Genomic DNA, 27664 nt, shown 5'->3' with positions numbered 1-27664 from the left:
TAAGCCACAGCAAATATCAATTATAGCATATATAATCATTTACATTCTTTTGGTTTCATAGTTACTAGTTTTTGAGGGTGTAGTTAATAATTTGGGACCAGGGGGCCTACCCCTGGGTTCCTAAGTAATTAGACCCGATTAATCGTTTGTTCTTTTACTTATATTTTAAGTGGTTATGTTTTTGTAGCTATGTATATTTCTTAAATAAAACACATTCTAAAATGAACATCTTTTTTATTAGTTTTATTACATAATGTGGCCTGCTGTAAGACTATTACAATTTAGGTATTTACAACTTTAACAATGACAATGACAATACTTAGGGATACCATATACTTACATGAATCATATTATTTACAACATTTTTATAGTGATTTTACACTTTACAGTGAGACATATAGTCAATGTTATGGATGGTCAACGTGCTAAATAACAACTATTGACACCAATTGTAGCTGTATAAACACTTTAAAACGAATGAAACGCCTTTTAAATAAGTAATTAACTAATTGCGTTTTTACGGTGACATTTAAGATTAATTGATAAGAAGTAGGTATAAGCAATTGATCAGTATGTAAAGGGTAAGTTCCTCATAATTTTCTGCCTAGATTGTAACGCCAACGTTTCTGCTATAGGATGTTTAATAGATAGTAGTGTTTCAAAAGAGAGAAGTTGATATTGTTTAGAAGGCTATTGTTCAAAACCTCGTTACCATACGACCAGCATGTATATTTTTATTTCTACTAAAATTCTGATTTATTTCACTATTTTCCAACTGATAAATGAACTAAACATCTGAAGTTACGCAAAGCGTCATCAAAGATAAGTAGATACAGCCGTGTTATGAACTGTCAAGCAGAAAGTGAAATTAAAATTAATTAATACAAAAAGATGCTATTTAAAAATATTCAAAAATTTAATGACACTAAATATTCTCAGAAGCTACCAAAAAGTATGTCAGTAAAATGTTTTCCAGTTCCCCGTCAACCAGTTTAAAGTGATGGTTTTCGTAGGTTTTAACAGTTTAAACTGTAATTATTCAAAAAATAATAGATTACTTTTCTAAAGCGTTCCTTGAAAGCAGGACAAAGTATTTAGTGATTTAGCAGGAAGCATTTCTACTTCAAAGCATCATATTCGTGCTTTCTTTCTGCTGCTGCTGCTGAGACATTGCGTTGTACTTAAAATAAATTCACTATTTTTCAGTAGCGCGATTCGGGCCCTACTTCATGTAGCATTATTACAGTATTGCTCCGAACCCTAAATTTCAACAGTATGGTGCCAAGTTCCCTGATGTGTAGGATAGGACCATACTTAAGATAAGAACCCAAACAGATCAAAATAACAGATTAATACGATTTTACAATTAATGTCACTTCATTAATTGCCTATAGCTATACATTTTATTGGCATATATTATACCTAATTCAAATGATACTGTCGCACTTAAATAAACGTCGTCTTTTTATTGATAAGTAATGTATCATCGTAAAATTATGAAGCTTTATAAAAAAAGGTTGGGATGTAGCAAAGGTTACGCAGGACTTTTTCAATAGTGGGATATCATTATGAGATATGTTTTTTATGGTTTTATTGTATAGAATATGCCAAAATGAATGTGTTTTATATAAAAAAAAACAAAAACGTATTTTTGAAACTTTGGGTGTTTACATTTTTAGAGTAACATATACCTTATGCACATAAAAAGTATAAAAACCCAATAAATTAAACACAAAATCGTACCAAAATCCAAATCAGAGCACCTCATTATCCAGGTGATCTTGTCTGTCCTACACCTAGAGTGTTATGTAAAAAGCTGAAGGCGCGAGCATTAGTGACAGCGCTATGCTACGCAAGGGCGCGAAGGGGCTGCTTTGCCCGTAGCGCCGAACCAGGGGGCCTACCGCGTAAACCGAAATTCGCAAATTGCGGAATCTTTCTCTTTTACTCCAATGAAGGCGTAATTAGAGTGACAGAGAAAGATTCCCGCAATTAGCGAACTTAAATTTTCGCGATTATAGCCCGAAGCGGAGCCCGATTGCCGCCCCGCCGCGCCGCCGCTTTTTATTGCGTCCCCTTTGCTACACCTCAACCTCAATAGCTTCACTGAACTTTTATAATAAACATCAGTAGAGTTATATAATTTTGAAATCAAATGGCCAAGATTATTTCATTCTGAAAAATTAACCTACTTGTAATACTTCCCTGTTTTTACAAATATTGTATATAATTTTAACATTCATTCATTAACAATAATTTATTTTAGTGATGACATTTTTACATGGACACAGTAAATTATACACTTACAATTATTTATATGTTAATCATTGCAATATGAAAACGTTTTTGCGTGAATGTTCATGAATCATTAAATATAAATAAAAAAAATGGATATACCTACAAGTGTGTCATATATGTATTTAGGGTAGACTCAACTACTGTATGAAAATAACATGTGGGTAATTATGTAAAAATCAGTTCTGGAATAAACGCCCTATGAACAACGCTGTGTTCCGTTTCTTCATCCCTCAGCAACCCCCGTATACTATATTGGCGACGATTTCGAGTCCGCGCGAAGTTCTATAGGGTTATTTGCAACGTAAATATGACCATCGGTAAATTGGAAGTGTTTAATGTGGAGTCGGACAACTGGTCGACTTACGTGGAGCGCTTGGAGCAGTATTTCGTTGTCAACGAAACAAAGGAAGAACATAAAGTGCCTACTTTGATTACGGTTATGGGTAATCAAGCCTATGAACTCCTAGTGACCCTATGTACACCCGATAAGCCGGCAAGTAAAAAGTTCGCTGAGTTAGTGAAAGTGATGGGCGGCCATTTGCAACCAAATCCGAGTTTGTTAGCGGAACGATACCGGTTTCGTAACAGGAAACAAAGGACTGGTGAATCGGTGGCGGAGTTTGTTGCAGAACTCAAAAAGTTAGCAAAACATTGCGTCTTTGAGACCGGGCTGAAAGAAAATTTGAGAGATCAGCTAGTGTGTGGACTTTGTGATGAAACAATACGGCAGCGGTTGTTTACCGAAGATAATATTTCGTTTGACCGGGCTTTACAACTAGCGGTAGCTATGGAGGCAGCGCAGGCAAACGCAGCAGTGGTGGATGGTAGGGCAAAAAGCATGGAAGGCAGCCCGAGTACGTCGAGTGGTTGTCATGCGGTATCGGCGCAATCATGGCGCGGCAGGCGAGTTGTGACGTCATACCGGTCGGCAAACAACAATGAGACGCGACCGCCGGGCAACAGCGCGTCACAACCTTTGGGACCCAGGCGCCAGGGCCAGGCACAACGAGATTGGCGCCGTACCGAGCAAGCAGCACCACGTACTTCATCGGGGCAGGAATGTAGTGTTTGTGGTCGGCCGCATGACTCATCGAGTTGTAAATTCGCAAATTATGTTTGTCGCGTGTGCAACCAGCCGGGGCACTTGAAGAAGATGTGTCCCAGGTTACAGATGAGCGTTTGTACATACAAAAATGAAGCACAAGACGAAGCAAGCAGCGATTTCAGCGATGAGGTACATTTCAATGTTTTTAATGTAAACGATATTTACCAGTGTAAACCGTTCATGTTGCCGTTAAAATTAGAGGGAAAATTTGTCGAAATGGAAGTTGATACGGGGAGTGCTATTTCTTGTATAAATGGGGATTTGTACTTTAAATTGTTTTCCCATTTGCCATTACATAATAGTGATATTGTTATGTGTTATTATACCAATGAAAAAAAGCAACCCATGGGAAAAATCATAGTAAATGTCAGGTTTAAAAATGTATGCAAGCCATTGGAATTGTATGTAGTACATCAAGGCAAAGAACCATTATTAGGGAGGATGTGGCTACGTGAGTTAGGGTTCAAATTGGACGAGTTGTCATGTCATGACGTCGAGGTCACTGCACGAGTTAACTTGAATGAACTTAATTCCAGATACAGTGAAGTATTTGCGGAGGGGCTCGGTCGGTATACGGGTGGCGAGGTGAGCTTGCGAGTGCGCGAGGGTGCGAGGCCCGTGTTCTTGCGCGCGCGACCGCTGGCGTACGCGCTGCGTGAGCCGGTGGAGCGCGCGCTGGACCAGCTGGAGCGCGACGGCGTCATCACGCCGGTGGACTCGTCGGACTGGGCCACGCCGATCGTACCCGTCGTCAAGACGGACGGAACCATTAGGGTATGTGGAGATTTTAAGTCGACACTAAATAAATGCCTTGAGGTAGATCGTTTTCCATTACCTAGAGTAGAGGATTTGTTAACCAAGCTAAATGGGGGGGAAAAGTTTACCAAAATAGACTTGTCCCAGGCATATGCCCAGTTTGTCCTGGATGAGCGCTCTAGAGCCTATACCGTTATCAACACGCACAGAGGGTTGTATAGATATAATAGGTTAATTTACGGGTTGTCATCGAGTCCTGGCATTTTCCAGCGAAAACTGGAGCAGATGTTTGCCGATCTGCCCAGAGTAGGAGTTTTCTTAGACGATGTTATTTTAACCGGGAAGAACGACCAAGAGCACATAGAAACATTGCATAAAGTGCTAGATAGGTTGCAGAAGTTTGGCTTAAAAATTAAAAAAGAAAAATGCAAATTTTTCGCCACGTCAGTCACTTATTTAGGGTATGTGGTGGATAAAGAGGGCATCCATACAAATCCGGACAAAATTAAAGCTATCGAGCAGGTACCTACTCCTACTTGCGTAACAGAGTTGCGTGCGTTTTTAGGTATGGTCATGTATTATGCAAAATTCGTAAAAAATATAAGTTCCAAGTTGGCACCTCTTTATGCGTTGCTAAGAAAGGGAGTAAAGTTTGAATGGTCCGAGCAATGTAGTGAAGCATTTTGCGACGTAAAAAAATTATTAGCTAGTAGCACCGTATTAGTGCACTATTCCTCGGGGTTGCCGGTGGTGCTGACCACAGATGCGAGTAGCGTAGGGGTAGCCGGGGTCATTTCCCATTTGATGCCAGACGGAAGTGAAAGACCGATTGCGTACGCTTCGCGGGTACTAAACGCGGCCGAACGCGGGTATTCCCAAATAGATCGAGAGGCTTTAGCTATTATATTTAGTGTGAAGAAATTCCATCAATATTTGTATGGACGCAAGTTCCTTCTTAAAACAGATCATAAGCCCCTCGTTGCTATTTTCGGCCCCAAGTCGGGTATACCAGTGATGGCAGCTTCGAGAATGCAAAGGTGGGCGGTGATCCTATCGGGATATGACTATGATATACAGTACGTGAGTACCAGTCAAAATGGCGCCGATGCATTGTCGAGGTTGCCGCGCAAGGCAGAGGTTGGGGAGAAACAACCGGAGTGCACTTATATTAATTTTGTTAATGATTTTTTACCTATCACTCACAAACAGGTCTGTGAGGAGATAAAAAAAGATATATTATTGAGCAAAATCGTTTTATACTTACAGTCAGGGTGGCCCTCTCACAACTCACACACCGATTTGCAACCCTATTTTATAAGAAAGAATGAGTTATACTTAGACTCGGGTTGCGTTATGTGGGGTTATAGGATTATTATTCCCCCAGTGTTTAGGGAACAAATCCTTCAGGAACTACATGTAGGACACTTAGGGATAGTAAAAATGAAGGCTGTAGCCCGAAGTTACGTATGGTGGCCCGGTATCGATGCCGACATCGAGGCGTGCTGCGCGGGGTGTCACACGTGCGCAGCGGAGGCGCCGGCGCCCCCGCGCGCGCCTGTTAAGCCGTGGGAGTACCCCGGGGAGGTATGGACGCGGGTGCATGTTGATTTTTTGGGTCCATGGCACGGTAAAACTTTTTTGATTTTAATAGATGCGTCTTCGAAGTGGATAGAGGCTTTCTTAATGACCAGCACTACAGGAGCGGCGGTTTTAAAAGTGCTAAGGGAGATATTTGCACGATTTGGCTTTCCTAAACAGGTAGTTTCCGACAACGGGCCTCCATTTACTAGCCGAGAGGTAGACACCTTCATGCGATATTATGGGATTACTCATACTTTTACACCAGCGTATCACCCGGCATCAAATGGGGCCGCCGAGACGGCTGTTAAGTTATGCAAAAGGGCGCTCAAAAAGGCAGTTAGGGATCAAGTAGACGTGGAAGAAGCTCTTCAGGAATATTTGATGGCGTATAGGAATACTCCTCACAGCACCACTGGACAAACACCGGCCATGCTTCTTCAAAGGCGGGCATTGCGTTGCCGTCTGGACATGTTACGGCCCGGGCGCAGGCTCGAGCAGCGTGTGGAAGCGGCACAAGAACGGCAGGTGCAACAAGCGGGGGGTACCGATAGGGTGTTTCGGATAGGAGACCTTGTGTGGTTTAGGGATTACAGCTCGGGGGAGAAATGGCTTAAAGGGAAGGTGGATACCGTGATAGGTTCTAGGACCGTGTTAGTGGTAAAGGAAAACGATTTATCAACTAAGTTTAAGAGGCATGTAGATCAAATTAGAGCGCGACCACCAGTTTTAGCGTTGGCGTGGCCGAGTCCGATGGACCATCCGGGAATCTCCCAACCACCACCGATACCACCCGGACCGTCGTCAGTGCAAAGACCTCGTCGAAATATACCACCGGTCGATCACTACGGTGATCCCCTTTTATATTAGCCACTTACCCATTGTATTAAATAATAAGGGTAAATAAGTTTAGTACCTACACATATAGCATAATTTAAGTGTAAGGGTGTCATATATGTATTTAGGGTAGACTCAACTACTGTATGAAAATAACATGTGGGTAATTATGTAAAAATCAGTTCTGGAATAAACGCCCTATGAACAACGCTGTGTTCCGTTTCTTCATCCCTCAGCAACCCCCGTATACTATAAAGTGAACATCTAACTACAAGCAATGGTTACCTAATGGCTAAATGCTCGTAACTAAGTTTGCTTCATAGATATTCCGTAAACGAATAACAACTTCTGCATGTGATATTTACACCAACATTACTTATTTATCATTGATCTACTGAACATCTCATTAGTGTGAGGTACTTTGTATCTAAATAGTATTTTATACAATCGTGATATAATAGAGAGCTTTTTAGTCGAGTACCGGGTTTAGGCAACGAAGCTTGCTGAGTTGCCTAAGGTAAGGTACGAGATTGAAAAGCTTGATTATATCACTATTGTATACAATACTTTTTCTACGAGTCAACAAAAATAATACTTTGAACTAATAGAAGCTATAGGTAAACAAACCAAAAGTATACAGCTATTTAAGACACGCGAGCAGCCGCGATACCTTCATACTCGTACGCGCCCCGCCCGCCGGAGCCCGAACGACACATTCTCATAACTCATGAGGCCCTGGTACTTGCTCCTTGCTAAATTCAATTTTTAGACAGTTTTTTTCTTGATTTTGGCCACCGTAGGCTATGGAGACTAACAAGCAACGCTAAGCGATTTTCGTAGTCTATGGATGTTGCTATATTAAGGGTGTCACATGTGCGTTTATGGCTTATGAAGTAATTGTTTCTACTGTACAACCAATTGCAATTGCTCTGCAATTGTTTGTACTGTATAAATAATTAATTTGAGCTATCGTTTTGTTTCGTCCTCTTGACCAGGTTGATTATATTTGACTAAACCGTTTCGAAATGAATATTATAGTTTAGTTGGTAGCCCATACATGAAAAGTACCCAATAACAGTTTGGTATACAAAATCTTAATTCAACCATTACAGTCGACGAGTAGAAAAAGATGTTTTGAGAATGCACCGTTTATGAAATTGAGGACCTACTTAGACTAAATAATACTTGAATCTCTCGTCTAGCCTTTCACTATTAAAGTAATGTGAAAGCAAATTAAACTATCAATGTCTTTAAATTCATAATATATCATATTATATTATATAATGTTAACGACTATTTCAGAATAAAAACTCAGATTATCAGTTGTTCCAATTATTTTATACATAGTTAATTTTCATCTGTAGGGAGAGCGGCTACAGGTTTATGGAGCAGGAGCGGCTACAAAAAATACACTTGTGAATGTCACACTGACCTATAACGCGTCAGATTTTGGTTTGGACACAAGCTCGCATCACGGAATTGACGTAGGTATCACGTTTTCATACACATAGGGAAGATATTTTGGCCTCTACCAAATATAAGTAGTAGAAACATTATCAAGGTGATCGTTTTTGGACTTGATCAATTTCTTAATTTGATCGTTTAAAAGTTAAAAATTACGTTTATGTTTGGAGAACCAATGTTGCATTTTAATTTTATTTTACTTGCGAACCGTGTATGAGTAGTAAAAAAGCGTTCTATTTTCTCCCTTTAATTGAAAAAAAGTAGTCACTGACAGATGATTAATGAAAACAATGAAAGCCCGTTGATAGTTCAGACAAAGGTTACTTTGCAATTTCTATTACTAAACAAATAGTAAACATTACATTTCCAGTTATAGATTCGTAAAAAAATACCTCGCTCGAGAATCTCAAGGTGACATTTTCCTTAGTATGAGATTGTGGACTTGCATCTATAGTTCAAAATGAGAAATGAATGTCACTATCTCTTCGTAATAAACAAACTCCTCCCTACATTTAAGTTAAAATAACCTACAAGGTGTATTTCCGGCTTGAGTTCGCGCATATTTTATTTAGATTATTGGTTACATACAAAATGAAACCACCAAAAAAATAACATCAGATTCGCTAGAATGAATTTAAAAAAAAAACTGTTAGGCTCGGCTACTACTCGTACTATGCACAGTGAACAGCAGTAAAAACAAATCTGCATGCAATAAGTACGTCTCATTGTCGCACTAATGAACGCTAAATCGATTCACGCAAAAACGAACCGTCCTACAAAGGTTTCAGAAAAGATACTCGTATTTATCTTAGCTACGTTCTGCTAAGGCAGTTAAGCTTACGATTGTCACCGTAGGGAGAGGTTTAATATCGTTAGTGCTGGTAATAGGAAGTGGCCCAGGATGTAGTAGCTCGGCGATGACGATTGCATGGCCGCTGGGTTTTCACCTGAAACAAGAGTGTAATGTTAAATATATAATATAGTTACCATGTAACAACTTAATATAATGTTACAAGGTAAAATAGTTTACAGTACATATGGTGCTACTTTACCGCACTAGTGCGAAAATTAACATATTACGTTACTGTGTCGAACATTTAAAGGGCCATATGTACTGTAAAACGTTGTACGATACATGTGCGAATAGGTAATTCGCAACTCGTGTCGATTTAAAACACTCCCTTCGGTCGTGTTTTAATTTATCGCCACTCGTTTCGAATTTCCTATTTTTCGCACTTGTATCGTAATGTACTATTTTAAATTTATAAGGTTTTACTAAATGATTAGTTTATTCGTTTCATAAACTCATCAAAGTTTGCAGGATAATATTAAATGCAGTAAATGAGAATAAAAAAAAAAAAATATCGAAAAAAAAAACATTTTAGCATGAATCAAAAAGCTTTTTAAGCAAATTGATCGTTTTCAAAAGCACAACAGCCTTTGTTGGCTATTACATAAAAGATTTCTCATGAAATAAAAAGGTTGAATGTATTTCTGCTAAATAAACTTGCCGTTTGATCTTTGGTATTAATTATTGTTAACTGAAATTCGTGAATATCTTTATTTTATTAATTAATTCAGTGTATTAACTGCTGTTTATTTTTGCGTCCGACAGCAGGGGCACGATATTACCCTAAGCATATTTTAGCAATAAGACGTATCGTTTTAAACGGGTAACAAAGGGCAATATTTAATACTTTTGTACCTACCTATTGCAAGGGATATCTAAAGTAAAAAACAACGATTTTAATGAAAATGTATTAATCTTAACTGTTCTAAATTGATCACAAAAAGTAAAATTTTATCTTAAAACATTACTAAGATTCTTAGTTTTGAAATATAAATAAAAAAATCACAGGCTTTAACAATTCCTTTCTTAGAATATATCGAAAAATGCTTCAATGGCAGAGCCGTTAATAGATGTGATTGGTTGAAAAAATCGAGTCTCAGGCATTTACTCATTCGTTCATTTAGCCGATATGAGAATTTTATGGTCAATAAAGCTTTTTGATTGGGATTTGATCGCTGGATTTTCTGAGCTTTACCTATTCTCATGTCCGAATTTTATATAAACACAACCTTGGCAACGATATCGTAGAATATTAGAAAGTTAATACATCTAAAAACATTATAGCGATAAGGCCGCCTGTTTTTATAGGTAAATAACTTTACTACAACCCTTCTTGCGTGGTGCGTGTACAATAAAAAAACCGCATACCTCGCGTTGTCCCGGCATTATGCCACGGCTCATGGGAGCGTGGGGTCCGCTTGACAAGGAATCCCAAGATTCGGCGTAGGCACTAGTTTTTACGAAAGCGACAAATCCCGACCTGGCCTTCCAATCCAGGGGGTAAACTAGGCTTTGTTGGGATTAGTCTGGTTTCTTCACGATGTTTTCCTTCACCGAAAAGTGACTGGTAATTATTCAATGATACATAACTTCCGAAAAATTCATTGGTACGAGCCTGGGTTTGAATTGGACCCGCGACCTCCGGATTGCAAGCAGGGTTTACAGTTCGATTGTTAGAGTATTCGAATTTGTCAAATATTCGACTATTCAGCCGCTCATTTTTGGAATATTCGAATATTTTTTATTACCCGAAAAAATCTATTTCATCCGATATAGGTACAGTTTATGTAATATTTACCTTGTAATATTTTTTATGATATTTTTATATTATTTATTGTCAAACTAGGTTTAGTTTAAAATGAAAAATGGAACAGTTACTATTTAAATAATGCGGGCCAAAGCATTTCCCCATCCAGCATATACCTACACATAAAGACATAACAGCTAAAGGAAAACGCATTCAATTGTCTACAGTATCCTTGTGCATCAAATCCCAAATTCAAACTTTTTCCTATAACGTCTACGTCTACGTTGCGGCTGTTGCTCATCCTCACTGGTTTCTATTCTACTGGTTTTGCAAATGGGGATAGTAAAGAAAATAAATGACGCTAAGGAGATTTACATGGAATGTTGAATTGTCCTAGTGTTAAGTACGTATTGCTCAACGCTTTTACGGTTGCAGCCTCTTTGGGTCCCATATAGATTAGGAGTCCGGGAACTGCCTAACAATCTTATCACAATATTTAGCGTCAGTGCAAGTTATTATTAGCCAAATAGACGAGGTAAACTAATATGGTGCTAAAATATTTTACTGTGTGCTACTTTTATTTATTAGTAAGTGAATTGGTAGCATTTATATCTTGCCATACAAACTTTTTCTGATCGTGTAACAAACATCAAATTAATACAAGTAGGTACTATAGGCATGTAAACATCTTTGTTTCACTATATGTAAACAGTATATATAGGTAAATCTACGAAAAAATCGCAATAAAATATACTAATCATTTTCTTCCTCTTCAAAAACCGATATCCTCATTAACAGGAACATCAAGCTCAAATATAAGGAATCAACCTAATGAGCACCAATTTACTGATTTACTCAAGGAAACGAGAACACGAAAATTCAATTACCTTCTATAGATGCTTAGAAACATGTCATAATCTCCTTAGCTCGTTACATAATAACCGTTTTAAGGCATTTAAAACGGAGCAGAGTTGAAAAAACTTCTTGGGAAGTTAGACGGATTACTTAAGGTCCAGATTTTAGGAAAAGTTACGTAATGGTCTCATTTGTGCAAGCGAGATTTTGCTTGGAATCAAAAGACTAAAACTTTTTAAATAAATTTTAAATTTATAGACTTGAATAAAATATTTATACGAGAATGGACCCGGGTACCTATGTACTTAAACTATGTCTAAAAGAGAGGTATGGGTACGGTGAATGTCATCTCGCTTTGATTTGCAGGCGCCGATAGGCTACGGAGACTGCTTAGCATCAGGCGGGCTGTATACTTGTTTGCCATCGACGTAGTAATAAAAGAAAATAATCAAAGTTATGAATTATTTGTCGACTATAACGTAAAATATCAAAATTGTTCTTACTTTATAAGTAGGCTAATCACTTAATGATTGCCTCTTTAAAGTTCTGTTAATGTTATGTTTTTCAAAGTAATTCACCTGCAGCCTTTAAATAAAGTTAAAGGGGCTAATCGTCAAAAAGGCCCTGAACATGCCAAACTAATCCAGAGGACGAGGTAGATACCTCGCTTCCTGGTTGACTAAAGTGCCAAAGAAGATGAAACAGGACAGCCTAACTACGTATACAACCCTGAACAGAACTCTTTGACGTAAATTTACAAGGGACCCGACCTCAGACGAGCTGGGAAGAGGATTGCCCAAAGAATAAGAAGGACTGTTGGAGGGGGCAATACTAGTACGCGTATACATGTTTAGAGACTTTTATACAAAGTAAACTATTCAAACGATGCAAAACGTCACTATGTGCGAAATAAATACATTGCCGCTCGAAAAAAAAATTATGCTGTTGTGGTTAAGAGTAAATTAAAATTTACTTTCAGAATCATTTTATACCACTAAAACCTATTTACGTCTCGTTTAAGTTTGTGGTTATATCAAAAATACACGGAGTATAATATATACATAGAAAACACCCATGACTCGGGAAAAAATATCCATGCTCATCACACGAATTACCAGAATGTTAACCCAGGATCATTGGCTTCATAGACAGGGTCACTTTGCCAGACAGGTAGTCCAAATTATTCATATTAAACTTTAACTTTCTCAAATGTTTGCTGCGATTTTATTTGGAAAATCGACTGAGATCAAACAAAGTCTTGTTTCCCTCTGCGTTAAAGAGGCCTATGTAGTTTGTTTGCGTAAAAAAAACAGCAGGAATGCCAATTCTTGGGGTTAGGCAACTGAGCTGATTTCTGACGTTTTAGCATGAAATAAAAATCAATTAATTATGGTGCAAATTTGTAGTCCGTTATTGTTTCTGAAATTTCATTTCTTTGCAAAACTGTCTATCGGAGTAAATAAGTTAATTGTATAAGACATGTTTTTATTCACATAAATTGAAATTTAACGTCTCTTGATTTTATGTATTGTGAAGGTTGGATATCTTCACAGTCTTTTTGAAGACAACTGGCAACAGTTATACATTTGAATTCAGAACTATCGCCCTGCCAGATGAATAAAGATCTGCAGACGGGCATTCGGAAGGTGGCATTCATTAAGGGTAGTCGATATGTGTGATCTTGCTAACAGAAAAAAAAAGTAATATCAGAAATCTACGTCTGAGTTTATATTCGCCACCACGGTTAAACCATATTCCCTTATTACAGTCCTAACTAGATACAATGCTATGATGTTTCCATGAAAACGAAGAATTAAGTACACACAACCTTTTGGCGTTATTAGGGTATCGGCGCTTTTGAGTTAAAATAGGAAAATTTAGCAATTGCAGAGAGCTTCCTGCGGGCCGACAGCTTCGTTCGATCGTTCGTCTTTTACCTCTGTATGTTGGGCAGTATTTCGTACTTACTTGAAAGGTCGGACTCTCCGAGTCACTATCGACGGAGCGGATATAGCGGAGAGGAGGCACACATGCAATCGGGGGTACCTACCGGCTCGGTCTATGGTCCATTGGGGTACATCATGCATGTAAACAGTGTGACAAATGTAGTGCGGAACTGCTCCACTTACATGTATGCTGATGACACATGTCTACTTTATGCTGACAAAGACCCTAATATCATACAAACATGTATACAGGAAGATTTTGAAAATATATTCAAGTGGTCTCACGATAACGGAATCATTTTGGATACAGAGAAAACAAAATTTGCTTATAAGTTCCTCGTATACTAAAAAGTGCCATAATCCTGTTAAATAATTGGTCACACATATGATTAAAATTATTGGTCACACATATGATTGTTTACATACCAACAAACATAATTGTAAATGTAGAATAATAGAAGTAGTTCAAAATTTCAAATATCTGGGTTTAACTATAAATAGTCACATGAATTGGAAAATACATATAAACATAGTGTGCAATAGGCTAAGGTCCATATTATGTAAAAAATTAACTTAAAAAATATTGTAAATAAAAAAATATTAAACTATAAAACAATCCCAAGCTTGGGCAACTAGTTTTTACAGATAAGAAAAACAATACACACCTACATACATACTCACCTACATAATCATAAATACTTAGATAAATAAATAGTTCATAAGATCGGGTACACAAAAACTGTAAGTGAGTGCAACATTCGCCGATAAACGTTATGTTTGGGGAAATATTATGTAATGTATATTGTACCAACTTTTTTTGATAAATAAATAAAAAAATAAAAAAAATAAATGACCTACATGTATTTGAAATACAAACAAGTACTCGTATTTTGTATAGGTAAGAGTATATAAATAAGCGTCCTTATACGCTATATTAAGATTGATATTGATATAATATACATCAATTTATGATCAGCATATGCTACTCAGCAGCAGTTGAGAGTCTGTTTTGACTGACAGAATACACGTAGATTCATTCACCAAGTAGACGGAAATTAATTGACATAATTAATTTCCGTCTAATACAACGTACAAATGTGTCTGCTAGATAGATCCGACGTCTGACGGTGGGAGTTGATCCGACACGGACAGATCTGAACATATATCCTTGGCTAATAAGTATGGGAATTAAGATATTTTGAAAGGAATTTATTCTTTAATTCATATTCCGTAAAAAGTATTGACAGATAAGTTTCGTAAAAAATTATAAAATTTATTTTGTATTTGTAGTACATTCTTTTGGACACTGTATGTTGTACCTACACCAAAGTAAGTAGTTTATATTTTGTAGTTCAAGTACTTTTTAAAATGTATTTTGTAATTTGTATTTGAAATACGATGAAGCCAGCACTTTGTCCGTCTGTTTTAAATTTTAAATTAACCTTTAGTTTTAAATTCCTTTTAAGGACTGCATAAGTATTATTATTATTATTATTTCGTGATTAAACGACGAAAATATCGATCAATTCAATCACTTTCATCTTCCGCTGCTAAATGGCGCCTGTAGCGTATATAAGTATAGCAGTGGCAAAAAGAGGCGGGGTCATTGCCCACCCGCGCGCGCGGTTGGGAGGCTAGCCGCCATTAACAACCAGCCTAGGCTAGGGGAAGCAACTTTTTTTTTAAACATTTAATTTTTTACTTCTTTTTTGCATTTCATTTTATGTCTTTCAAAAAATGGAAGTGACATTTCGTAATCGTAATTTGATAGCGGTTATGCCTTTAAACGGTATATTTGTTACACTCGTTAAGTATATATATAGACACGGAATAACAATAAATTTTAAATAATGTGGGCTATCATTCTTTTAATTTTAAAATTTACGACAGAAACTCTATGCCACTTGACAGTTTATGAGCCTGATCCAAACATTTTAATATTACATAAAAGGGCTTAGCGGGCTTATGGTCAGGCACAGCCATATGACTTTTGTGAAAATTGACCTTTAGGAAGTTCAAAAGAAAAAGAGAAGTGTAACTACCTATCTAATGAATGAATTATAATTAGCTAGAACATAAATTTCATACGTTAAGTGCAGTATCACGCGGCATTATGGTTTAATATGTAGTTATTCAGAGAAGATGTAGATTTATAAAATCTAAGCATAGTTCAAAAAATGATGCATTAACATACAAAAGTGAGAGCTCTAGTTGAACTACTGTAGTAAGATACTTTTACTATTTGGCGATACCCGACACCATGTAGCTGACGCGAAAAATATTATCTTTACGGGAGCTATAGGCACTCAAATCTTTTTTTTATCATATCATATCAGTGATTCAATGTACACGCGGTAACTTGGCCCTAATTTTAACCTGTACCTTTAAAGATCTCCTCATAATGTCTAGGATATTTTAGATAAAAACATTGAAATCAGTTTCAGTCAGAGTCCTGATTACATAAAAAACTAAAGGAAGTGGTTTTTCTCAAAAAGGGATACTATAAAATAGATGACTACTTGGGAGACACGGAATCATGGCCAAGTATCCAGTCTCAAAAGCTGTAATAGTTTTGCGTGCAGTGTCCCGGAGAGGCATTATGACGCTGTTGTTTCTAGCTGTTCAACCGTATGTATGAATGTTTGTTATGTTTTAGTTATTTTGATGATGACATTGACATATTAAATACATAGTAGTTATGTATTCTGTAGAACTAGTTTTAAGATAGTTAGCTTAACAGTCTCCTGACGTGAAACATGTATTTCATACAATTGTTTATTTTTTTTTATTCTTGAACATTTGGAGAACCTTTACACCTCCAAATCTTATTAATGTCATTATTATTGTGTATTATTATTTTTCTCAGACCGTGGGGACCTTATACATCTCCAAACTTAATGTATTAACCGTGGAGACTATACGTCTCTGTCATACTGTATAATATATTTGACTTGGTACATAGTAGTTATGTATTCTGTGGCATTAGTTTATGAGACTGCTAGTTTAAACAGTCTAGACGCGGTTTATTTATTTAGTATAAATTTTATTTTGACACTTGGAGAAACTTTACACCTCCAAATTTTATTAGTATTAGTACTCTGACATTGGGGACCTTTTACATCTCCAGATTTAATGTGTTTTTAACCATAGAGACTATACATCTCTATTGTATTGTAGTAATTATTTATTTTAAGATTATTATAATGTAATGTTTTTCCCAGGTATTAGCTGTTGTATTTATATATGTTGTTATGTGTTTTTCATGTCACTATATTATGTTAGTATAAATGTTGTATTGACTTGTAAAAGAGCCTTTGAGGCCTACTTGCAGGATAATTTTTTGAATTTTGAATTTTGAATAATTTTAATAAAATATAATTAAAAATTTCGAGCCGAGCCGAATCAAATATGTAGCCGTAATAGCATTCATTGTTTAGAACATTCGAACAAAAGCTAGTTTTTCAATATCTGCTACGGTCGTTATGTGTGGTGAGGCAGAAAATTAAATGATAGACGACGGTTGTACGAGACATTCTGAAGGTACCATAGTAGATTATTAACCAAGCATTTACGTACCGTTTGTGATTTTATATGATGTTTTACTTGTTTCCAAGGACTTTCTCAAGGAAAATTTAATATGATTAGGAGTTAACATGTTACTGGAAACAATTTCCTTGACATAAGATTATCCTCCTTAGCTTGGCTCTTATCTTTTCTTTGCAGTTTGAATATTTTTTATGTGTAAGCAAGAATGTAAGTATGTTGGGCTATGCTGTAAACTTATGTTTGAAATAAGTAAATGATATACCTACTTGATATTTGTAAGACTTATTATTGTCCTTAATAGCTACGTAAAATTAATTTAATTTTGCGATTCAGCCATATATATGCTAATATTAAGACGTTCTTAATCGAACAGAACCTAGAACTTAACTTCATACTGTAACAGTAGCTGCTCTGTTAATTCTCGTCTTATTCCCGGCCGTTTCCCGGGGAATCAAAGGAAATTATAAGCCCGAATCCGCAGAAGCTTTAGCTTTACATACATATACGATGCAAATGGGAGTTAAAATTGATACGGAAGCTAACAAGATTGCGGATACGATTGCAACATCGCTAATAAATCGCGCGCTCAAAATGTATAAATAATAAAAATAAATGTAAAACGTTGTTGCAAATAGAAGAATAACAGTTTTTTCGAAATATTGTACTTCCCGCCACGTCATCCGCGTAGAAGAGCCGGGGTTTCAACCCTCAACCTCCGGATTGCAAGTCAGACGCTCTTACTGCTAGGCCACCAGCGCTTCAATTGCCAAAGTTATACTGTTTTTGGTTATAAAGTAACAAATATCTAAATAGACAAACTTATAAATACAATAATAAACGAACGAAATACATATATCGATTTTAGAAGGCATCTATGCATATCTACTAGATGCTACACAAATAATTATTTGGGAAGGCACACGGCCACAGTTGTTGGTTTTTTCCTATATGACTATTCTGAATCCCAAGTCAAAGGTCACAAAGTCAAGTTCATATTACTAATAAAAAAATTACGCATCTAATTAAAAAAAATCTTCAGGTACCCGGGCGAATCAGCTTTTATACCGACACTAATCCGCCCACGACATTATAACATGAATCGAAAAATCGCCTATAAAACTATATTCCTTTAATATAATTTTATGTTATATGTTTAAACAAGCGATTTTCTCTATATTACTCCTAAAAGGGTGTAGCAGGATAGCCTAGGAAAAATTGCCCCCAGCGATTTTGGGCCGAAACTGTAATCAAACGATGCCTTTTGGGGAGGTTATACTCTGCACAAAGTTTCATCCCTCTGTTACCCCCTGGGGGTGAAAAACACCCGATTAACCCCAAAACTGTTTTACTTATTTTTTCCTTAACTATGAAAGTGATGAATTTCAAATTTTTTACAAATATTAATAAGACTAAAAGCTATGTGCTAAAAAAATAATAACCCCCTAACCATTTAAATTCTTGTAAAAAAAACAAAAATAAAAAAAGAATCACCCTGTATATCAAGTTTGGCTCATGGTACACACACCATTTTTTTTTTCAAAAATGAACCATATTATATTCTACATTATACAAAAGTTTCATGGACCTACTCCAGAAGGAACACCCTTACAGCATGCACTTAGGCATACAGATGATATGGGATGATTAGGTAATTCAATGCCATGATATGATATGTATGGCTACCACCAGTTTTGATATTGACATATTCGCTCACGTCTACGTAAATTATTTTCTACACATCGCTAATATGCGAGAACGATTGAGATGCATAGAAAGTAAGTTACGAATAGACGTAAGCGAATACCTATGTCAATGTCAAAACTAGCGGTAGCGCTAATGGTCTGGTAACAACCATCAAAGTAGTAACAACCGAGTATTGACATTTGCGCCTATCTGCCATGAATTAGAGTTATTATACGAAAAATTCGACAGCTTTCTAAGATTCTACAGTTGTCGGTTGCATTAGGTGACATTCGGATGGACGAATGACGTTTATAGCTGCATTAAGGTAGCGCTTGGTTCGGATATCAACTGCAGTTGCATTACTGTTGCTACGTTGTTGTTGCCACCACTTTATCCGTCAATTTCCATGATAAAATGAGTTTGATATTTGCTGCCCCATTATTGCCGCGATTATGACGTTCGTTCCATCATTGTCAGGTGAAAATTGTCACAGTGATGAAACAGTTGCCAGGTGTATGGAGTTTTCATTCTTACCATTAAATATGTGGACGTATATACTAGCAGGAACGGCGTTATTGGGCACACAAGTATAGTTGCCAGCGTGTTGCACAGACGCCGCTGGTATGAGCAGATCCGAGACGCGCTGGGCGGCGTCGGTGGTCACGTTGATGCCGCGCTCGGCGTCGTAGTTTATCATACGGCTATTGTGATACCTGACGACAATAAATAATATACTAAAATACTGTACTCACTTTAGTAAATGAAGCCTTACTAATATAACGCGATAGATTTCAACTACTCAAATAAAGGACAGGAGGTTCTCAAACTAATTGAGACTATTGAGAGGCATTAGGATCAACCCATGCTGCAAGTCGGCGAAGAATTTATTCGTACATATTATTGACGCAAGCGAGACTCACGAGTGAAGGAGAACAATATGATAACATCATTATCATTCAGATATTATTTTTATGTCAAAATGTAAGCTTGAATTGGCTTCTGTCTTTGAATGACAGTTTCGGGTCGGTATTTGGTCCATAAAGTTAAGGGTGGGTATAACATACTTAATGTACACAAGCAGAGAGTAGTCAAATAATCAAGAATAAATATCAGCTTCCCTACCCTACCACGCCGCAAGATTTGTTATTATCGTGTCTCCGAATCATCTTTGGTAAAAATGGTTTCGTATTTTAGGGTTCCGTAGCCAAATGGCAAAAACGGAACCCTTATGGATTCGTCATGTCTGTCTGTCTGTCCGTCCGTATGTCACAGCCACTTTTTTCAGAAACTATACGAACTATACTGTTGAAACTTGGTTAGTAGATGTATTCTGTGAACCGCATTAAGATTTTCAAAAATAGAAAAAGAACATCCTCATACTTCGAACTCAAACTCAATTTTTTTTCATCAAACCCATACCCATAAAAAAAAGCGGCCAAGTGCGAGTCGGACTCGCCCATGAAGGTTTCCGTACCATTTATGACGTATTAAAAAAACTACTTACTAGATCTCGTTCGAACCAATTTTCGGTGAAAGTTTGCATGGCAATGTATATCATATATTTTTTTTAGATTTTTCATTCTGTTATTTTAGAAGTTACGGGGGGGGGGGGGACACACTTTTTACCACTTTGGAAGTGTCTCTCGCGCAAACTATTCAGTTTAGAAAAAAATGATATTAGTAACCTCAATATAATTTTTAAAGACCTATCCATAGATACCCCACACGTATGGGTTTGATGAAAAAAGATTTTTTGAGTTTCAGTTCAAAGTATGGGAACCCCCAAAATTTATTGTTTTTTTTCTATTTTTGTGTAAACATCATAATGCGGTTCATAGAATACATCTACTTACCAAGTTTGAACAGTATAGCTTTTATAGTTTCGGAAAAAAGTGGCTGTGACAGAATCGGACAGACAGACAGACATGACGAATCTATAAGGGTTCCGTTTTTTGCCATTTGGCTACGGAACCCTAAAAATGTGTCCCCCCCTGTAACTTCTAAAATCGAAGCAGCGCAGCGCGGCGCGGCGCGGCGCGGGTGAATTTAATCCTTTGATACCTATGGAAGTTTCCTACATACGTGGGCGATCTCGTTGTGAACGCGAATGCCGTTGGGCCGCCGCGCCGCGCCGCGTCGCATTCGCGAGTTATTCGCTCACGTAAGCCGCTGCGTAGGGGCAGTCACCACTAGGACGTCGGACGGGGAACCTGTTTCACTCGACGCGACGCGTACGCAATTATTCTCTTTGACTTGATTGTACGATTTTGACTTTTTAGGGTTATGAGTAGTACGAGTATCTAAGTTTAAAGTGAGTGAGTGAGTTTTAAGTGAGGGAACGGACACAAATATTATGCACCCTCGAATGGCCCAGGAATGTTCCCGGGCTTACTTATACTACCGTCAAAAAGTTTAAGACAAAACACCATTTTTAGTTTCATTTTCAAGAACACGTTTGATCTGTAACTCATTGGTTGTGCAAGAAGACAACAATCTCAAGCATTCGGTAAAGATCTGTAGAGGCTACACAGCCAATAAAGAACAGCAAAAACATGATTTGTTCACCACAATCACCAGACCTTAACCTAATCGAGCGTTAATGGGATGAACTCGCCCGTAGAGTCCGAAACAATGTCCGACATCAGCAAAAACTCTATGGGAGATACTACAATATGAATGTAAATCCATAAGCCAAGAAATGCTACTAGACAAACTTGTAGAAAGAATGTCAAGATTACTCTGTAGTGGAAAAACGTCAAGAATTTTTCGATGACAAACTGTGAAAAAACTTTTTATTATTATACATGTGCCTTTTTAGAGTTCCGTACCTCGAAAGGATCAAAACGGAACCCTTATAGGATCACTTTGTTGTCCGTCCGTCCGTCTGTCTGTCTGTCAAGACCCTTTTTCTCAGGAACGCGTGGAGGTATCCATCTGGAATTTATATCAAATACTCAAGTCTACTATCCCTTGGAGCTGTGAAAAAATTAAACTTCTAAGCCAACGCAATCAAAAGATACAGTCGTTTATGCCGCAAATTTTCGACACTCGCAAGGGAATCAAAACCTACAGGGTACTTCCCGTGAACTCAAAATCTTGAAATTTGGTACGAAGCAACGTCTTATAGCACAGATAATGGAAAAATTGCGAAAATCGTAAATTTTTAGATACATCATATAATAATATATACCTACAGGTTTGTACGGAACTCTCTTTTCGGATGGTAGGTATAAAAATAATATTTTCGTAAAAAAAAACATTAATATGTTGATTATTGGCATATTCTGTGTTTGGGCTTAAACTTTTTGACGGTAGTGTGTGTGTGATATCACTTACTTACTTTCTAAAAGGCACAGGTATTCTAATTAAATTCGTTTGAAGAAACCTAATCAATAATTATTGTATCTGATAAGGCCTTTCTGAATAAGCACACTAACGTAAATCACTTTTTATCCCTGTAGTTAGTGCTACTGGGATACATATAGATAGTACATAAAAATAATGAGAAAATTAAAACTTCATTCTCTTTCTAAACATCTCATAAAAAAGAAAGTTGAAAATATGAAATAGTTACATTATTGTCAATTGATAATATTCACTGATTCCCAGAATCGACTTTAACAACCTCTCACCTATTTACTTTAATGGTGTTTTGATTCCCTACTCGCAGCAAGTAAAAAACCTTGGCATCATTATGGACAGTACCTTATCGTGGGGACCTCAGGTGGCCGAAGTTAGCAGGAAGATGTTCGTGGCAGTTAGCTCACTCAGGAGATTACGGAACTTCCTTCCCATTCCTACGAAAATTGCTCTCGCACAAACTCTTCTCCTCCCTATTCTGGATTACGCTGACGTTGCTTATCTCGATCTCACTGAGGAGCAACTTAATAAGCTTGAGCGTATCCAAAATGTGCGCATACGGTTTATATTTGGGATACGCAAATATGACCATGTCTCTCACTTCCGTTCGCAGCTCAAGTGGCTCCCTATTCGCTTACGTCGTAACTCTCACGTTTTGTCCCTTCTGTATTCCATTCTTTTTAACCCCGCGACTCCCCGCTATCTCAAGAACCATTTCAGCTACCTCCGTTCTGTTAGGTGCTCCCAGAACTTGCTTCTTTCTGTTCCATCATCCACTTCTAAATTTTATAATAATTCTTTCACGTTTCAAGCTATCCGACTATGGAATTCTCTGCCTATAGACTTAAGGCGCGCTCAATGTCCTAATTCTTTCAAGAGACTCATTAAACTTCACTTTTTACCTGCTCCGTAATACTTTTATCTGCTTTCTTTTCCATACTTATAGCTGGCATTTATTATAAATACACGATGATTTTTAATCCGTGAACAGGAGTGGAATAATATTAAAATTTAGCCCCAATTTAACTTATTCGGCGAGGTCTCGCGTTATTTCTTCACTGTTTAATTAATTAAAAGTGAAAACATAGTTAAAACAAGTAACCATTGAATACATGGTCATCCTACAGTATAATAAAGTTTAACTACGAGTACGATACGTCAAGTGCCATCAGTATGCCGGGAAATTTGATGGATCTTATGTCAATAAATACTTCTATGTACTTGTAATCTTATCAGTGCTACACTGATAACGGCGAAAATAATTGGTAGGTGATTAACATAAAGTGCATTACCTAAACTTTTATTTGCAAGCTACTTAACAAGTTAAATTTTGAACAAGTAAAACGATTTGTTTTTAAACTGTACAATTTAATTAATAAATACAAAACAATAAAAGCAACTGCACACCTGACCAACTAAAACATAAAATAGTACATTACGATACAAGTGCGAAAAATAGGAAATTCGAAACGAGTGGCGATAAATTAAAACACGACCGAAGGGAGTGTTTTAAATCGACACGAGTTGCGAATTACCTATTCGCACATGTATCGTACAACGTTTTACAGTACATCTGGCCCTTTAAATGTTCGACACAGTAACATAATATGCTACTTCTCGCACTAGTGCTATAAAGTAGCCCCATATGTACTGTAAAAGATTATTTTAAACATAATTTAACAGGTGTTCAAAATGACCACCGTGTTGTTCTTGACACAGCTCCGCTCGACGCCTGTGATTATTTTTAATTCTGCGAAGAAAATTGCTAGCCCTTATTTCGTCAAATGCGTTGCATATTCTTTAGCGGAGTTCTAGTACAGTATTGGACTCTTGTTCATAAACAATTCGTTTTACGTCACTCCAAAGGTAAAAATCCAATGGAGTGAGATCTGGACTGCGTGGAGGCCATGCGATAGGGCCGCCGCGGCCGATCCACCGCCCAGGGAATTCCGCGTTCAGGTAGTCGCGAACCCTATGTTCAAAATGTGCAGGGGCACCATCATGCTGGAAATGCAGGTTATTCAAATTTCGCAGTGGCACTTCATCCAACAGCTTTGTTACCATATGCCTTAGCAAATTTAGGTAGTTTCCTCCATTTAATCTCTCTCCTATGAATATGGGTCCAATTAATGTCTCATTAATTATCCCTGCCCACACATTTACCGAGAAACGCACTTGAAACGCGTTTCTTCGGGTGAGCCGAGGTTTTCGGCAGCCCAAAAGTGTTCATTATGGACATTAAATTGACCGACACGCGTGAAGGTCGATTCATCCGACCACAAGATATTGGTTCCGATGTTTCTCTCGAATCACAAGCAACCCTCCCTGCAAAGTCTGTTGGTAGAATATCTTGCACAGGTCGAAAATTAAAGGGATGTAAATCGGACAAGTTAAGCAACCGCCACACGAAGGATTGACTCACTCGAAATCTTCTCGCTGCTTGCCTAGTGCTCCTTCGAGGATCCAGAGCAAAGAATCTTAAGATTCGTCGATCCAGATCGTCAGGATGACGACGAGGTCATCCGGGTGCTTGAGCATGTTGCGGCACTGTAAACTGCCCGAAGTCACGTAGGCTTTGGTGCATGCGGTTTATCAAATTGTGTCTGGGAATCGGGACGTTTGGATGAAGTTCGTGAAATAACTGTTGGGTTCGTCTTGTGCTGTTCGTTTGTATCGACAAACGTACAATGTCGTAACGCTCGATATTTGAGTACGGATATGGTGGAGGCATGATTTTTGGAAAATTAGTTATAATTTTCTCATTCAATATTCACGACTCTAACTTTGTTTATGCGTATGACAAAAGTGATTGACAATGTCAAGGACAGGGTTTACTCATAAATTGTCAATTGCTAATAAGTTTGTAAAGAGGTTACAAACTCATTAAAACCGATAAGGTAGTAGAGTGACAAGGATTTTAGGATAACATTTAACTCAAAATTAAAATTATGATTTAAAAAAAAAGTTTGTTTCCACGTAATTACTACTTTAACGTAATCTCCATCAATTACTGAGTTAGAAAAGATGGTTCCTGTTCACGGATTAAGAATCATCGTGTATATAATATGTATTTTAATATAATATGTATGTATATGTATTTATATATCTTTCTTATTTATATTTGTATATGATATATTGTTAAGTTTTGTGTTTATTCTGTGCTAGACTTCTTTTATTGCATCTGGAACACCTACTGACATAACCTTTTTTTTTTAATTCCGCTACCTAAAGGTTGTCTGGAAGAGATCGCTTTTTAGCGATAAGACCGCCTGTTGTTTACCTCTTCTTTATGTGTTGTATTATTTGTACTGTTTCTGTATTGAGGTGTGCAATAAAGTGTATTTGTATTGTATTGTATTGTATTGCCTAAAGGGGCCTACCGATAACCAGTTCGCCGGATTACGAGTATCATTAACTGTCAGCTAATCGCTAAAGGTCACACACTAACAGTTCAATTTCAGGTGTCGGACTAACGACTAATAGGAACCGAGAGTGTGTGGCCGCTTGACGATTCCGGCCGGCGTCGACAGATATCGGTCGGACAGTCCGTGGTCTTGGGGCGAAAACTGACGACTCTCAATTGCTAGTGTGTAGTCACAGAGGTAGCAGCAGATCATTGCCGGCAGGCGAAAATCGTGTGTAGACGTTATTTGGCTAGGACGGCAGGCAGCCCGTTAGGACCAGAGACTGCAGGCGGACTGGTAATGGGTGAGACCATTATCAGATGTTCGAAATGAAATTGACATGTCATTATTTTCAATTGTTTGCTTGAATTAATTATAATGCTTGTTTTACAGCAGACATTTAACTAAACAAAATGGCATAGTTCGTTTTTGTAAATTTGTTTTTTTTTTTCATACATAATAATTAAAAACTCCACTTTTTAAATTAATTTGTATGAAAAAAAAAACAAATTTACAAAAACGAACTATGCCATTTTGTTTAGTTAAATGTATGAACTTATACTCTGAAGTTAATGGATATCGAAAAAATAACCTGTAAGAATTCGTTAATTTCTATAGCGATAAGACCACCAGTTGATTAATTCTATTTACTTGCGATGCTGTAGTCTCTGTATTTCTTTCTATTGATGTATGCAATAATAATTTTAGTAGCAAAAGGTGCAATTTACAAAATATAGGTTCTTAAAATTCAAGGGCCAATGCACACAATATTTTATCTAAGACAGCAGCAAACACCTAAAATGATAAATAAAATCAAAGTAAATACCTAACCAAGAGTAAATCAATTTGGTTTATAGATCTTTACCTAGAAATTAGCATTTAAACACAACAGTTGTACTATATTGTATGAATATTCATAATAACTCTGCTATTATGATCCTATTGACAACCGCCACGTCGCGCCGCGCTTCAAAATTAAGTTGATTCAGATATTATCACAGTGAATGAAATTTTCTTTTTAATAGAAGTGCTCGAGTAGAAAATGAGTATGTGTATTGTGTTATAGGGCAGCCAAAATTCGGTACACAATGGGAAGAACTTTATAAATCGAGATATAAAAGTGAAGAAATGTGAGTTACAATAGAATCACATAAGGTTCAAAGTTCTTTAATTTTATCTCACGAGTTATCAACTTCTTCCCGCCGTGTACCTACGGAATTATTGTATGACCTCTTTTGTAAACAGGTATCTATACTATATTGAACAATATCGGTAAGATAAACGACTTAGTAAATGAAAGATTACCCACTGTATGTAGGTATAGCTCGTATTAACTGATTCCTCTAATTAAACCGGCGGCATTCATTACTTGCTAGCGGGAACTGCCTATTCATCAATTGGTAAATTATCAAATTTAATAGTTCACTTAAACTATCTGTGAATTCAAATTGTCTTGAAGATAATTTAACATGAACTCGTCGTAGATTATAGCCCAAATGCTCTCCTTTGTAGTCCTTTGAGACTACCGCTTTCAAGCTAAGTATCTCATGTAAATATACCTATAGGAGCAAACTAAGCGTTACTGTATTAAAGCAATTTAGGTAATTGAAAACTATTTACGAAGTTCACATTATAATTTCACCAGTAATTGCGAACAATTCAAATTATTTAAATATTGTTTTTTTTTTTTTTTCTGAAATGTCAAGAAAATATTAAAGATTTTTAAAATAAAGGTAGGCCTGTTCATATAATTTCCGCTGAACCTTCTATGTATAAGCAAAACAGCGCCATCTATTGTATATTGTGTTAACTACGTATCCGGCACCATAGACATATATTGAAGTAGAATGCAATCCAGCCTATAAAAAACGTGCCGTGAAAATAGCCCGAGGGAGGCTTTGTCCCGTTTTTTCTTTAGGGTGACGATGTATTTATAATTACATTAATCTTGCCATTGTTGCCATATCCAAGCTATTTCGCTCGGCATGTTTTTTGGAAGGCAGCGCAGGAGCGCAGTCTATTTTAATAAGTGTCCGTGTCCTGGTGCTAAATAGTGCGGACGCGTAGTTACAATAAAATAAAATGATCGCTTAAAATTTGGATTAATCTATTAGATTTTCAATTAGTAATGAAAACTTTCAAATTTTCATTTTTGTGGGTGTTAAGCCTATATTCAATTTGACATCACTATAATGCACATTTTATTACAAGAAAAGAAGTGTCAGTGAAAGCTGA

At 37.0% G+C, this 27664-nt stretch overlaps 2 protein-coding genes across 2 annotated transcripts in view; one reads left to right on the top strand and one right to left on the bottom strand.

The window, feature by feature from the left end:
* Positions 1-214: 214 nt before the first annotated feature.
* The window catches only part of LOC133533842 (uncharacterized), a 166226-nt gene continuing 138776 nt past the window's right edge, over positions 215-27664 (bottom strand). Inside the window, exons 7-8 of the mRNA XM_061872900.1 lie at positions 19200-19378; positions 215-8985 (exon numbers count right to left, since the gene is read on the bottom strand). Of these exons, the coding sequence (XP_061728884.1) occupies positions 8885-8985; positions 19200-19378 (280 nt within the window). The 3' untranslated portion in view covers positions 215-8884. The remainder of the gene's footprint in view (positions 8986-19199; positions 19379-27664) is intronic.
* Positions 5600-6607, top strand: LOC133533833 (uncharacterized protein K02A2.6-like). The gene has a single exon (XM_061872891.1). It carries the CDS (start codon positions 5600-5602, stop codon positions 6605-6607), a length of 1008 nt encoding a protein of 335 aa, XP_061728875.1.

Source organism: Cydia pomonella, unplaced genomic scaffold (genome assembly GCF_033807575.1).
Source record: "Cydia pomonella isolate Wapato2018A unplaced genomic scaffold, ilCydPomo1 PGA_scaffold_207, whole genome shotgun sequence".
Classification (NCBI taxonomy): Eukaryota; Metazoa; Arthropoda; class Insecta; order Lepidoptera; family Tortricidae; genus Cydia; species Cydia pomonella.
The sequence above is the reverse complement of the archived record's forward strand: the minus strand, read 5'-3'. Positions and strand labels throughout refer to the sequence as shown.